This window comes from Canis lupus, chromosome 10 (genome assembly GCF_011100685.1).
Source record: "Canis lupus familiaris isolate Mischka breed German Shepherd chromosome 10, alternate assembly UU_Cfam_GSD_1.0, whole genome shotgun sequence".
Lineage (NCBI taxonomy): Eukaryota > Metazoa > Chordata > Mammalia > Carnivora > Canidae > Canis > Canis lupus.
The window spans coordinates 9,134,214-9,147,156 of record NC_049231.1 but is presented as its reverse complement, the minus strand read 5'-3'; the positions used below and the strand labels follow the sequence as shown (position 1 = coordinate 9,147,156).

At 39.5% G+C, this 12,943-nt stretch overlaps 1 protein-coding gene across 8 annotated transcripts in view; it reads right to left on the bottom strand.

Annotated features, from left to right (window-relative positions):
• HELB (DNA helicase B) overlaps positions 1 to 12,943 on the bottom strand; it is a 31,308-nt gene that overhangs the window by 4,992 nt on the left and 13,373 nt on the right. For 6 of the 8 annotated variants that reach the window (XR_005365350.1, XM_038549934.1, XM_038549932.1 and 3 more), the window contains 5 exons: positions 12,488 to 12,642; positions 9,272 to 9,353; positions 7,868 to 7,927; positions 6,249 to 6,477; positions 5,004 to 5,147 (listed from right to left, as the gene is read on the bottom strand). Coding sequence is in view for 7 of the 8 variants with exons in the window: in XM_038549934.1 (XP_038405862.1) it covers positions 5,004 to 5,147; positions 6,249 to 6,477; positions 7,868 to 7,927; positions 9,272 to 9,353; positions 12,488 to 12,642 (670 nt within the window). In the remaining variant the exon portion in view is untranslated. Of the gene's footprint in view, positions 1 to 3,527; positions 3,560 to 5,003; positions 5,148 to 6,248; positions 6,478 to 7,867; positions 7,928 to 9,271; positions 9,354 to 12,487; positions 12,643 to 12,943 lie in introns of all 8 variants that reach the window. The other 2 variants (XM_038549937.1, XM_038549933.1) reach the window with 2 other exon arrangements.

Here is a 12,943-nt window from a genome sequence, read left to right as displayed (position 1 = left end):
TTAGTACTGCCAAGTGGGTTCATGTCCTCAGTCTCCCAAGGTAGAAAAGAGAGAAGTCCTCAACGTGCCACCTGGCCAGAATGTTCACATAAATCCACCTTACAGCCCCACTCTATTCATTATCCAAGAACCTGTACTTCCTAATTGTGCGGTTAAGTTCAAGTCTTATAAATCCACAACTAGTGGGCCCCTGAGGGGCTCAGCCACTGAGCATCTGCCTTTGGCTCAGGTTGTGACCCCAGGGTCCCAGGATCGAGTCCCACATCAGGCTCCCTGCATGGAGCCTGCTTCTCCCTCTGCCTGTGTCTCTGCCTCTCCCTCTCTCTCTCGATGTCTCTCATGAATAAATAAATATTTTTAAAAATAAAAATAAAATAAATAAATCCAGAACTAGCATGTAGATACCCAGCAATAAACTTGAAATACTGCATGCAGTGTCAGATCATCCCTAATAAAAGAATTTTCAATGATCATATGGGCTCTATACATATGGGCTATTTATACAGCAAAAAATAGACACCTTAGGTATGGATACATTTATTTGTTTACCTTTATATCGAGTATCATCCATATAGAGACATTTGATATACTATTCTGCAAACATCAAAGATGCTTTAGGGGCACCTGGGTGGCTCAGTCAGTTAAGGGTCTGCCTTCGGCTCGGGTCATGATCTGAAGATCATGGGATCAAGCCCCACATCGGGCTCCCTCCCTGCTCAGCAGGGAGTCTGCTTTTCCTTCTCTCTCTGCCCCTTCCCCCGCTCATCCTCCCTCTCTTACTTTCTCTCTCAAATAAATAAAATCTTAAAAAAAAAAAAGATCCTTTGAAGTCTAACAAAATTTCAAAAACTGGATACTTTCATGTAAAGACTAATCCAACTATGTACACAAAATAAAATTACTCTGATCCAAAAAATACATACAAAACAAACATAAATATTTAACCAAACAAAATAAGTCACAAAAAAGAAGGAAAAGTTCTATCAAAAATTTGTCTCCAAAATGGAGGGCCCTAGGATTTTTTTTCTTCTACTTTTCTGTATTCTCCCACTGCTGAACCATCTATTACTTTCATCACGATAAAGCAAAAGAGAACAATGAAACTTTGCTTAAGTTTAGCAAGCCAAGAATTATATAGGCAAGAAAAATGCCCAATGTCACCATGTAACTGTGAGAAAACAATTTCAAGTTTGGGGCTATTCTTTTTTTTTTTTTTTTTTTGGGGGGGGGGGCTATTCTTAATCCCTATATTTTCAGTGCCAACACTAAGAAGTGGTTTGAACCATTATCTCAATGTCCCCAATTCCCCAGGCCAAAAGAATTGTGGGAAGACGAATGACAAGTTGGGGTATATAGAAAACACAGATTCACAGTTAAAACCGTCTTCCGAAAAAAAATAAAAATAAAATAAAATATAACTGTCTTCCGAGGCACCTGGGTGGCTCAGTGGTTGAGCATCTGCCCTCAGCTCAGAGCGTCCCAGGATCCCAGCATCGAGTCCCACATCAGGCTCCCTGCATGGAGCCTGCTTCTCCCTCTGCCTGTGTGTGTGTGTTTGTGTGTGTCTCTCTCTCTCTCTGTGTGTCTCTCATGAATAAATAAATAAAATCTTTTAAAAAATAAAATCCTCTCCCACAGCAAATAACACCCTCTTCCAATCTCTCTACACACAGAATTGGAACCAACTCTTCAGATTATAAAAGTGTGACAAACCCTTCCTCCAGGTGCTGCTGAATCTCAGAAATTCACTTAAATGACACTTGATCTCACAAATGCTAAGTACATCTTACAGATACACAGCACCGTTTCTCCCCTTGGATTTCGGTTAGGTAAATGCCTAAACCTAAACTTAGTTCACGAAGCTCCTAATCATCAAGGAACACAGAGAAACTTGACAGCTTCGGAGTCAGTCTCCCTCATACTCACACTTTGCTGCAACCCACTGTCCTCACAGCATCTACAGTTATACTTGTAAAAAGCAAATCCAATCACATCAGACTCTGCTTAGAGCCCATAAATATCTTCTCAGCTCTCAAAACAAAGTCCTAACTCTTTAATATGGCTCATCTGGTCCTTCATAAGCCAGTCTTGACCCTGCTGCTCCCTTCTCTCCCCATTTTTTTTTTGTGATAAACACAGTACAGCACTACAAATGTATTCTCTTCTTTATGATTTTCTTAATGACATTTTCTTTTCTGCAGCTTATTTTTTTAGATTATATATGTATATATATATTTTTTCTAAGATTTTATTTATTTATTCATGAGAAACACAGAGAAAGAGCGAGGCAGAGACACAGGCAGAGGCAGAAGCAGGCTCCATGCAGGGAGCCCAACGTGGGACTCAATCCCGTGTCTCCAGGATCACGCCCCGGGCTGACGGCAGCACTAAACCGCTAAGCCACCAGGGCTGCCCTTTAAATTATATTTCTAAGTAATCCCTATACCCAACGTGGGGCTCAAACTTACCACCCCAAGACCAAAAGTCACATGCTCTATTGATTGAGCCAGCCAGGTGCCCCTCACTTACTTTATTTAAGAATTCAGTACGTAATTAAGAATTCAGAACATACAAGGTATGTGCTATTCAAGTGTTTACATTATTGGTAAGGCTTCTGGTCAACAGTAGGCATTATTAAGTGTTTGGGAAATCAAAAATGATACATGGATTTCTGACTGCATCAAAGGGTTAGTGCCCCAAACTCCCACTGTGTTCTAGGGTCAACTGTAGTTTCCTTATTGTTTTACAACTGTGTCTGTCTCCTTGCTCCCCACCACCAAATGTAATCTTCAGAGTGACAGGTATCTTTGTTTGTTTCATGGACTGACCTAAACTAAGCACCAAGAACAATCTGACTCAATAAATATTTGTTGAATTGAACTGAACTTGGAAGAAACAAACTACACTGATACAAGATAACAATCACAAATGTTCTTAGAGGTAAGAGACGCTATTTCAACCACAAAATAAGACCCAGATTCGATAAAAGGAACATTTAGAGATATTTACTACAATCTTAATTGAGTAATAAAAAGACCCCTTCATACTTCATTTGTCCAGAAATGTGAAAAAAGACTGGATTTTAAATTTGAGGAAATGTCTCAGAAAATATAGTAGAACGGTAAGACAGAAAGCAGAAGAGAGAGAGAAGAAATTTGGATAATCAGTTCTGGAGGTCGAATATAACAGAGATTCTAGAAAGACAAAACAGAGAAAAACTGAGGACAAGAAATCTTAATGAAATTATTCAAGAAAATGCCCCAAAATTAAACGATAAAAGTTTCCAGAATTACAGAGAGCCCACCATAAAGATCCCCAGGAGAAATTTTGCCAGGACCTAGCAGCAAGGAATATTTGTACTTCTTAACAACTGGCTGTTTCATTTCGGTTTCTTATCCAATAGACAGTCCACTGACTGCTTCTCTCTTGTTTTGAAAATTTAAAGTCAAACCTGCAGTCTACATGAGCAAGCAAATAGTTGAGTGCAGCATTTCATCCCACTCTTAGAATCCTTTTACCAACCTTACCTTTATTTTCCATTTGACATAATTTCTTTATCCTTAAAAAAAAAAAAATCAGGCTGAATTGTGGGCATTTTTTTTCATAAGTCATTTCAAATTCTTTTTTTGGAACTGAGATGGAGTAGGTTAACAAACAAAATACGATCTACTTAAAAAAAAAAAAAAACATATAAAAAACAAACACCCTATGTTAATTAATGTTTGCCTACCAGTAGATGATAGAGGCTAACCTAAATTTTTCCACATGCAACTGCAGACTGATGCAGCTTCATGATTAAAGTAACATACTAACATCAAAGAGGGGTCCTCAAAACAAGGAGTTAAATAACAGAACCACAAATAGCTTACGAGAATGCAAGGGTATTAAAATAGAGCTAAGGGGCACCTGGGTGGCTCAGTCAGTTAAGAATCCAACTCTTGATTTCGGCTCAGGTCGTGATCTCAGGATTCTGAGATCAAGCCCCGCAGCAGGCTCCCCGGTGGGCATGGAACCTACTTAAGATTCTCTATCTCCGGGATCCCTGGGTGGCGCAGCGGTTTGGCGCCTGCCTTTGACCCGGGCGTGATCCTGGAGACCTGGGATCAAATCCCATGTCGGGCTCCCGGTGCATGGAGCCTGCTTCTCCCTCTGCCTGTGTCTCTGCCTCTCTGTCTCTCTCTGTGTGACTATCATGAATAAATAAATAAAATCTTTAAAAAAAAAAAAAAAGATTCTCTATCTCCCGGGACGCCTGGGTGGCTCAGCGGTTGAGCATCTGCCTTCAGCTCAGGGCATGATCCTGGAGTCCCAGAATGGAGTCCTGCATCAAGCTCCCTGCATGGAGCTGCTTGTGTGTGTGTGTGTGTGTGTCTAATGAATAAATAAATAAAATCTTTTAAAAAAAAAAAAGATTCTCTATCTCCCTCTTCTTCTACACCTCCTCCCAAAAAAACCCAGAGTTTAAATGCAAATTGCACTAAATGCAATGTTGTTGATTAAATCCTGGGACAGAAAAAGGGTATTAATGAAAAAACTGTGAAATGCAGATAAAGTGTGTAGCCTAGTTAATAGTATCTTTCCAATGGTAAGTTCTTAGTTTTGACAAAAACACCATAGTTGTGTAAGATGTTACATTAGGGAAAATTGGATGAAGGGTATGTGGGAAGAGTTGGTGCTCCCTTTCCAGCTCTTGTATAAAACTAAAATTATTCCCAAATAGAAAGCAGTTGCCTCACAAGAACAAAGGAAGGGGATACATTTGTCAAAACCCATCCAGCTTTATAAATATAAATGCCTATGCAAATTATACCCCAATAAAGCTGATTATAAGACAGTAAAAAAGTAAGCTTCAAAAATAAACATCACAATGCCATTTAGGTAAACCTTGGTAACCTTGTTTCTAACTAAAAAAAATAAAGGCAACGAAATTAAAAAGAAAATCATCAAAGGTACTCAATGGCTCTGAAACCTGTTCAAATAGCTTTATAAATGTCCACTGTTACCTGAAAAGTATGAATAGTTCTTGCCCATGCATGTTTTATGTGACAATATTTCATCAGTTTTTCAAAGTCCACAGTTATTTCCAAGCCAGCCGCATTATTAATGGTCAAAAATCTTCTCTTTCCAAAAGTTACATCGGTGACATCCTATTACCAAAAGAAAGAACTATTTTATATGTTTTCAAATATGCACACTGGAGAGATATTTTATTTTTGTGTTGAACACAAAATGCAAACACAGGTCAAATAGCACGTGTGTTCACAATTGTTAACCTTCAAAAGGCTTAAAACCTATGCTTGAGCACAATTGAATACATGAGAGTCAGAGAGAGAGAGACACAGGCAGAGGGAGAAGCAGGCCCCATGCAGGGAGCCCAAAATGGGACTCGATCCCAGGTCTCCAGGATCACATCCTGGGCTGATGGAGGCGCTAAACCACTGAGCCACCTGGGCTGCCCATCAAACACAAATTTTAATCAGCTTGACACTTGACCTTAATTTGACTGTGTGGAGAATAATCTATGTTGTCTGACTTATTCTGAAACCTATATATTTCACTCCTTACACTATGTAAGTCTGCATATACTCTTTGCAAAAAGTTTAATTTTCCTCAAGCTTGTAAAGAATAAGCTTCTGAGTTTATTCTTAAGAGGGCATTTATACAATGACAACAAATTCAAGGAAACTTCTCATTTCTATAGTTAAGCAGCAACCACTGAAATGATGCTCTGCAAAATACAGTTGTGTCACTTGTCCCTTATTTTTGTTAGCCAAGCTCTCTGAACTTATAAAAAAAGATGTTTCTTGTGGGCACCTGGGTGGCTCAGTGGTTGCTCATCTGCCTTTGGCTCAGGGCATGACCCCGGAGTCCTGGGATCGAGTTCTGCATCGGGTTCCCCTCAGGGAGCCTGCTTCTCTCTCTGCCTCTCATTTTGTGTCTCTCATGGATGAATAAATAAAAACATTTTAAAAACATTTGTTTCACAAAGCCTTCCAGAAAATATAAGAGAAGGGAACATGCCCCAACTCATTTTATGAGCCAGCATTACTCTGACACCAAAACCATACATTACTAGATAATTATATACCAGTATCCCTTATAAACATGAATGCAAAAATCCTGAGGAAAAAATTACAGAATATCAACTCTGAGATGATTAGATTTTGACTCAAACCTTGGCCAATTAAAAAAAAAAAAAAAACTATCTCTATTAAGTAAAAAGGTATTATTTTTCTGTCATCACTTACCTGTGTTATAAAAAATATTTCTCCATTGCAGAGTCGAATATCACTTTCAAAGTCATGCTTATTTTTAGCAAAACCATGAGGAGTGGCATTAAAGTCTTCACCACTGGCCTCTCGGTCATTACCTTCCTGACTGTGAGAGGTATTTTGGGGGAGTAACTCTGAGAGATATGCATTCCTGGTACAACAAATCTTATCGCCAACTCCAAACTGAAGTCTATTCCGATGGTCTCTGAGTTGGGAAATGACAATACGTCATCAAGGTTTGAAAAACCTCAATTTCATTTTGTTTAACCATTAACCCCCACCCAGATCTGATCCAATTTTCAAAATGATTTCCACACTCTCTTTACTTCACTTTTGTTCTCCAAATGTCGATGAGGAATCAGGTTCCCACAGTCACAGTCTGATTACTTCTCCTCTCTGTGGCACCTCAAACTCTGTGACACTTCCCAGCCAAATCTTTTCAAATTAGAAATCGTGGCATAAATGCTGATGTCTCTTTCCCTCTGTATTCTAAAAGTTACCCAAAATCTTATTGAGTCTACTTTTTAAATCCATCCCCTCTTCTCCAATCTCTCCTATCGCTACCCTATACACATCTTACCCCACGTCTACATCTTTCTAGCCTAATAATTATGACCTCAGAATAACAGCAAGCTGAACAAACATCGGTGATACACCAGTTACTGTGCTAAGTGCTTCAGAGATACTTCATTTCAACCTCACTACCACGCCATGAGGGAAATGCTGCATTGGTACTTGCTTTTTATGCATACGGAAAAATGAAACTGTCCGCCACAACCGGTCACTGGAACACAGACCGGGTGACTTCCCATTGGCACTTTCTAACCCTCTGTGAGGCCACCAAATGTGGTTTCCGAATGTGTCTTCCCTCAGCAGACAGGGAGCTCCTCCTGGAAGTTCCACATCTCTATGTTCTCTGCACTTAATAAATAGCAGGTGTTGATAAATGCAAGAGGAGCAAGTTAACTGTTCCTGTGTGTAAACAGAGCGACCTTTCCACACTCGTATTTCTCTGATAGAGGTCCACCAAGGGGCCTTCTGCAGGCATCCTGTTGCTAATGTTCTTGGACACACCTATGCACATATTACATTTGGAACAAATTCTGAACTCCCCACACTCATCTTGGAGAAGCTGGAGGGGCCAACTTGAAAACCACAAGGAAAACTGTATGCCTTATTTTTCTTATTATGCTGATGATCACAACAGTCAGTTCCTAAGCATATATATTATACTCAATTGAAGAGATCATTTTACTTCACAAATGAGATTTTTAAAAAAGATTTTTAAATGTGTGGCTACAGTGATACATGTGAAAACAAATTAAAGAGGGGATCCCCAGGGTGGCTCAGCGGTTTAGTGCCACCTTCGGCCCAGGGTGTGATCCTAAGGACCCGGGATCGAGTCCCACGTCAGGCTCCCTGCAGGGAGCCTGCTTCTCCCTCTGCCTGTGTCTCTGCCTCTCTCTCTCTCTCTCTCTCTTTCTCTGTATGTCTCTCATTAACAAATAAAATCTTTTTAAAAAAAACATAAAAAATAAAAGAATGGTGAATAAATGGAAGGACTGTCCCAGAGCTTCTGGATCTTTACTGCTCACTTGAACAGGTGGCCCGTGTAGTGCTTGCAACAGCAGGCGTTGATGACATCACAGTCTTGCCTGAAACAATGAACAAGCAAGGGTTACCTTAACGGTCTCTGTCGTACGCTCACTCCTGTTACCAACAATGACAACGTACTGTATGCTATAAAAAGCTTCCAGGTGGTGCCTGTGGGGCTCAGTCAGTTGAGCATCTGCCTTCAGCTCAGGTCAGGATCCCAGGGCCCTGGAATCAAGCCCTGCATCGAGCTCCCGGCTCAGTGGAGAGTCTGCTTCTCCCTCTCCCTCTGCCCCTCCCCTGTTCAGGCTCTTGCTCTCTCGTTCTATTTTATTTAAAGAAATAATCTTAAACAAAAAAAGAATCTCCAGGAATTTCTCCAGGAAAAAGCATTTTGTGATTTTTATCTTTTTTTTAAAGATTTTATTTATTCATGAGAGACAGAGAGAGGCAGAGATACAGGCAGAGAGAGAAGCAGGCTCCCTGTGGGGAGCCCGACGTGGGACTCGATCCCAGGTCTCCAGGATCACGCCTTGGGCTAACGGCAGCGCTAAACCGTTGAGCCATCCAGGCTGCCCATCTTTTATTTTTTAAAAGATTTTATTTTTAAGGAACCTCTACACTCAACATGAAGCCTAAACTCATAACCCTGAGATCAAGAGCTTCATGCTCCACTGACTGAGCCAGCCAGGTGCCTCTGTAATTTTTATCTAAATGTAAATCTTGAGTGTCTGGGTGGCTCAGTCGTTGAGCACCTGCCTTGGGCTCAGGTCGTGATCCCGGGTCCTGGGATCAAGTCAGTCCTGCATCGGGCTCCCTGCATGGAGCCTGCTTCTCCCTCTGCCTGTGTCTCTGACCCTCTCTCTGTGCTTCTCATGAATAAATAAATAAAATCTTTTTAAAAACTAAATAAATGTAAATCCTGGCTCCACTCATATTTCATGGGAGTTGCCAAATATAATTATTTAGTAGAAAGAGCCCTGTTTATTTATTTTTTAAAAGATTTATTTATTTTGAAAAAAAAAAAAAAGATTTATTTTGAGACGGAGAAAGATAGTGCAAGTGGGGAGAAGGGCAGAGAGCCAGGGAGAGAGAATCCCAAGCAGGCTCTGCACTTAGCACTTAGCTCAGAGCCTGATACAGGCTTGATCTCACAACCTCGAGATCACGACCTGAGTCAAAATCAAGAGTAAGAGTCAGACACTTAGCTGACTGAGCCACCCAGGTGCCCCGAAAGAGCCCTTTTTATAAACTGCCCTCTGCCACACCTAACAAAAAAAATACCTCAAAATTAGAAGAGAATTAACAGTGCTGAATGATGAGAATCTCCCATTTAAACAGTATCTATATAAATTATGAGATTTAAAAGCTAGACTAAGAATGCTGAAATACTGTAAAGGCTTTACCTTCTAAATGCAATAAACTGTGATGTTTGTGCATCTTGCAGGTCATTTTCTTTGAGTAAGGTTCTCACTGCAGAATATAAATCTGATAATCGAAGAGAAAAAAGTTAACACAGAAAAACACCAAATTACACATTGTTTCAATGGAGAAACTAACTCAGAGTTCCTGCTAAGGGGGAATGGAATACCAATTGGCCATGGGAACATCAATTTCATTTGCCACAGCAGCCAGAGGACCAGAAGAGGAACGGTGATGAGGGTTCCAGATGCCCTAACCCCAACAGACGTCAGCCACTAGCTGATACAGCCCCTAATCTGCAATACAACCTCTCAGCACTGATGGTTTGTGAATGCTGAATGTAAAATATGAGCAAGAGGACAAAACATGTAACAGAATTACTGTAAGGTAAGACTTCTGTTTTAAGTTCTGGTGGCACAGAGTTATCATCTGAGGAGCTTTATACTTGGCACACGTTATTTCACTTAATCTTCACAACATTCGCAGGAGGCAGGCCTTCAATCCAAGGTTGACATTTAGTATAAAATATTGAGATACTTCCATAAAGGATGGAAAACAGCTACTCCCCAAATACCACAATGCCTGATCCCCACCCCCACATCCTGTGTTTGCTTCCCTCAGGACCCCCCAGGATCCAGCAACTAAAAAGTTAACCCTGGCACAGCAGGGACATCCATACCTTACTAGCTATTATATAGTTTGGCCACAAACACCAATTGCATTCTAGATATAAATGTGAAGCTGAGGCTCTTGGAAGTAAAACTAATTTTCCAAATGGTGGAGGGTGGCTGGCCTCCCTCTTTTAGACCCCAGATCACTGACAATGATGACATCCACTTACATTCTCCCTCAAAGCGCTGAGAAGTAGACTTCCTCTAATCTGTCTTATCAATAGTACAAAACAGTGAACATTTCTCATGAGAGAGAGAAGACATAAAAATTTAGGTAAGAACATTCTAGGCTCCTGTGTCCTCCCCCTCGTAGCAGATAAATCATAGGGGAATGAAAAAGCCCAGGCCTCAGGATGCCCTGCTCTAGGAAGACTTAGTTGCTTACTGAGCCCTTTATTGTTAAGATGAAAAGATTCTCCCTAAAAAATGGCCACTGCTCAGCTCACCCTGGTCAGCCCCTAGCCTGCCAGAGGAGGAATTTTCAAAGGTCTCACAGGATATTGTTTTCCTCCACACATACGATCGTGCTGTTCTGCTCTTTGCTTTCTTCATTCTCTCAACATCTTACAGATCAATACGTACACTGTATTTTCATTGATTCTAAAATATACATTTTTCTCACACTTCAGCATCTCTGGAGTTCCAGCCCAGCTATGAAGCCCATCTTTGGTCCCTGTACTTTGTAATAATGGGAATAATGTACTCAGTAACTTAATTATCAATGGAAAAGTACTCTCTCTCTCTCTCTCAGGAATATTTATTCGGTGCTTTTAAAGAAGGGATTAATTTTCTAGCTGAAATTTGTAATTGAGAAAGAAAAATAGCATCAGTTGAGCTCTACTGTCCTTCTGAAACAGACCACTTTTTTCCTTAATGTACATTCTCGGTAATGGAAAGAACGGGAGCCAGAAATAAAACTAACCATATTTCAGGTAGATCGGAATGAAGTGGCAAGGAAGGCACGTTCCTTAATGGGCTAAGTAAGTCTCATCTTTTTCATCCGTATTAGTATCTACTCTTAGCTAAGCTGTTGTGAGAATAAATATCACCTATTAATTATTCACAATATATTTCATAAAAAATCATAAAGCAATGTGCAGCTTATAATTTCATTTATGTAAGACAAAAAAAATAATATATGCTTGTGTATGGATATTACAAGGTTTAAAAGGATCAACACCAAGCTCTTACTACATAGTAAGAGTAGCAGATGAGTAACAGTAATAGCATGTGACCTTTTGGGGGCTACCTTGGGGAAAATGGAAAGGAAGATTACAGGGCAATATTCACTTTTACTTCAAACACTTCTGAATTATTTGACCATTTTTAAGGAAAGAAATTATTTCTATAATCAAAAGAAAAAAACTAAAAGGGTATTTATAGAATACAATGTATTAATATGGTCCCATTTCAAAATTATTGTAACATGTAAATGGACCCCAACCCAAGGGAACTGCAACTATGACCCACAAAGCAGGAGAGGCTTATACATGAAGCACTACAAAAGAGTGAAAGTAGCTAAGGAGTTAGGATATTCCTTCAAAGAACGATGGCAACTACAATAAATTCTCAATAATAATCATTTAAATCTTCACTAATTCAGTTTTGAGCAAACCATTATGCTATTAAAAAGTTTGCTGAGTAAGTTTAGAATACAAGCAAAGATCAAAAGGTTTAATCGATTTGTAATAGATCACTAAATATCCATTCTTCACAAAAAACTAACAGTTATGGAGCTGATAGCCTCATAGCAAGCCTGTATATAGCCCCTCAAAACGGATGAATGCCCTCAACCCCCACAACAGCTCCATGGGCAGTGTCACTATGATTCCCATTTTACAAATGGCTATGTGACATGACATAGGTCATACACATAAGGGAGAAGACTCTGTATCCTGTGCTCTTTTTGATCCTGTGATGTTGTTATCCTAACATCCATAATTAGAAGCAATGCTTGTCCATTTTATAAGCAACAGAAAGAACTAGTAGGAACTCAACTTGGCAACAGTTTAACAACCATTACTTTTGGTTCACAAATGTAGCAAATGTAATTCCATTTCCAACTGCTACAAAAGAAAATCTTCATTAATTAGGATATGCTTTCTTCTGAATGAACTTGAGATTCCTGGGGCTTTCCTTCATTTTAAACTAATCATCTACATCCATTTATTCACTCAACAAATATTTACTGAGCCCTTAGTGTATGCATCAAGAGCTTATTTCTTGTGTGTGTGTGTTTATGTGTGTATCACGAGTCCTTCCAAATCCCTTCCAGTATGAGATGCTATAGACAAGATCTGTTAAAGCAGATTGGATTACGTATATTGGCCTGGGAGAGCTTATTTCTTTACGAACTTCGAAGGTGAACAAAGTAGTTTTGATGACGAACAAAGTAGTTTATTTTCAGTGCCTAAATTTTTTACTAGCAATATTTCACTTTACTATCAAATAAAATTATAACCGGGCATTTAATAAGTATATTACAAAACTGAAATCGTAATCCTGCGTAATTGAAAAGTTTATACTTACGAGAGTGAGGATCATTTTTTGATAACTGAGAGTTGACATCCTCTTCTGGGAGTCTGATAAAAATAAATGTTTTATCTTGTATTGAGACAGGCAATGTTGGATTATCAGAGATATTCAGTTCTGCATCAAATACTGGAAATTGGCGTCTTGAGATTCTTAGGTGAAGATAAAATAACACAGCACAGCAAGAACATCAGTACCCGAAAATGGGTCTTCATGTATCATCAGATATGTCATTATAATAACTACTATCTGCTAATAGATAGTAAGTAAGATGAAAAGGCTACCCACATAGGCATTACAAATTGTAAATGAGTTTTAAAATGGAATTAGCAAGACCATAATGTTACACTAATCAATCAGTCCTCTACCTCTAACAAAAGCATTAGGAAAAACTGTCAGGGAATTTCCCAGTCTAACAACTTGACCTACTTTCCTTCAGACCACACAAGAACT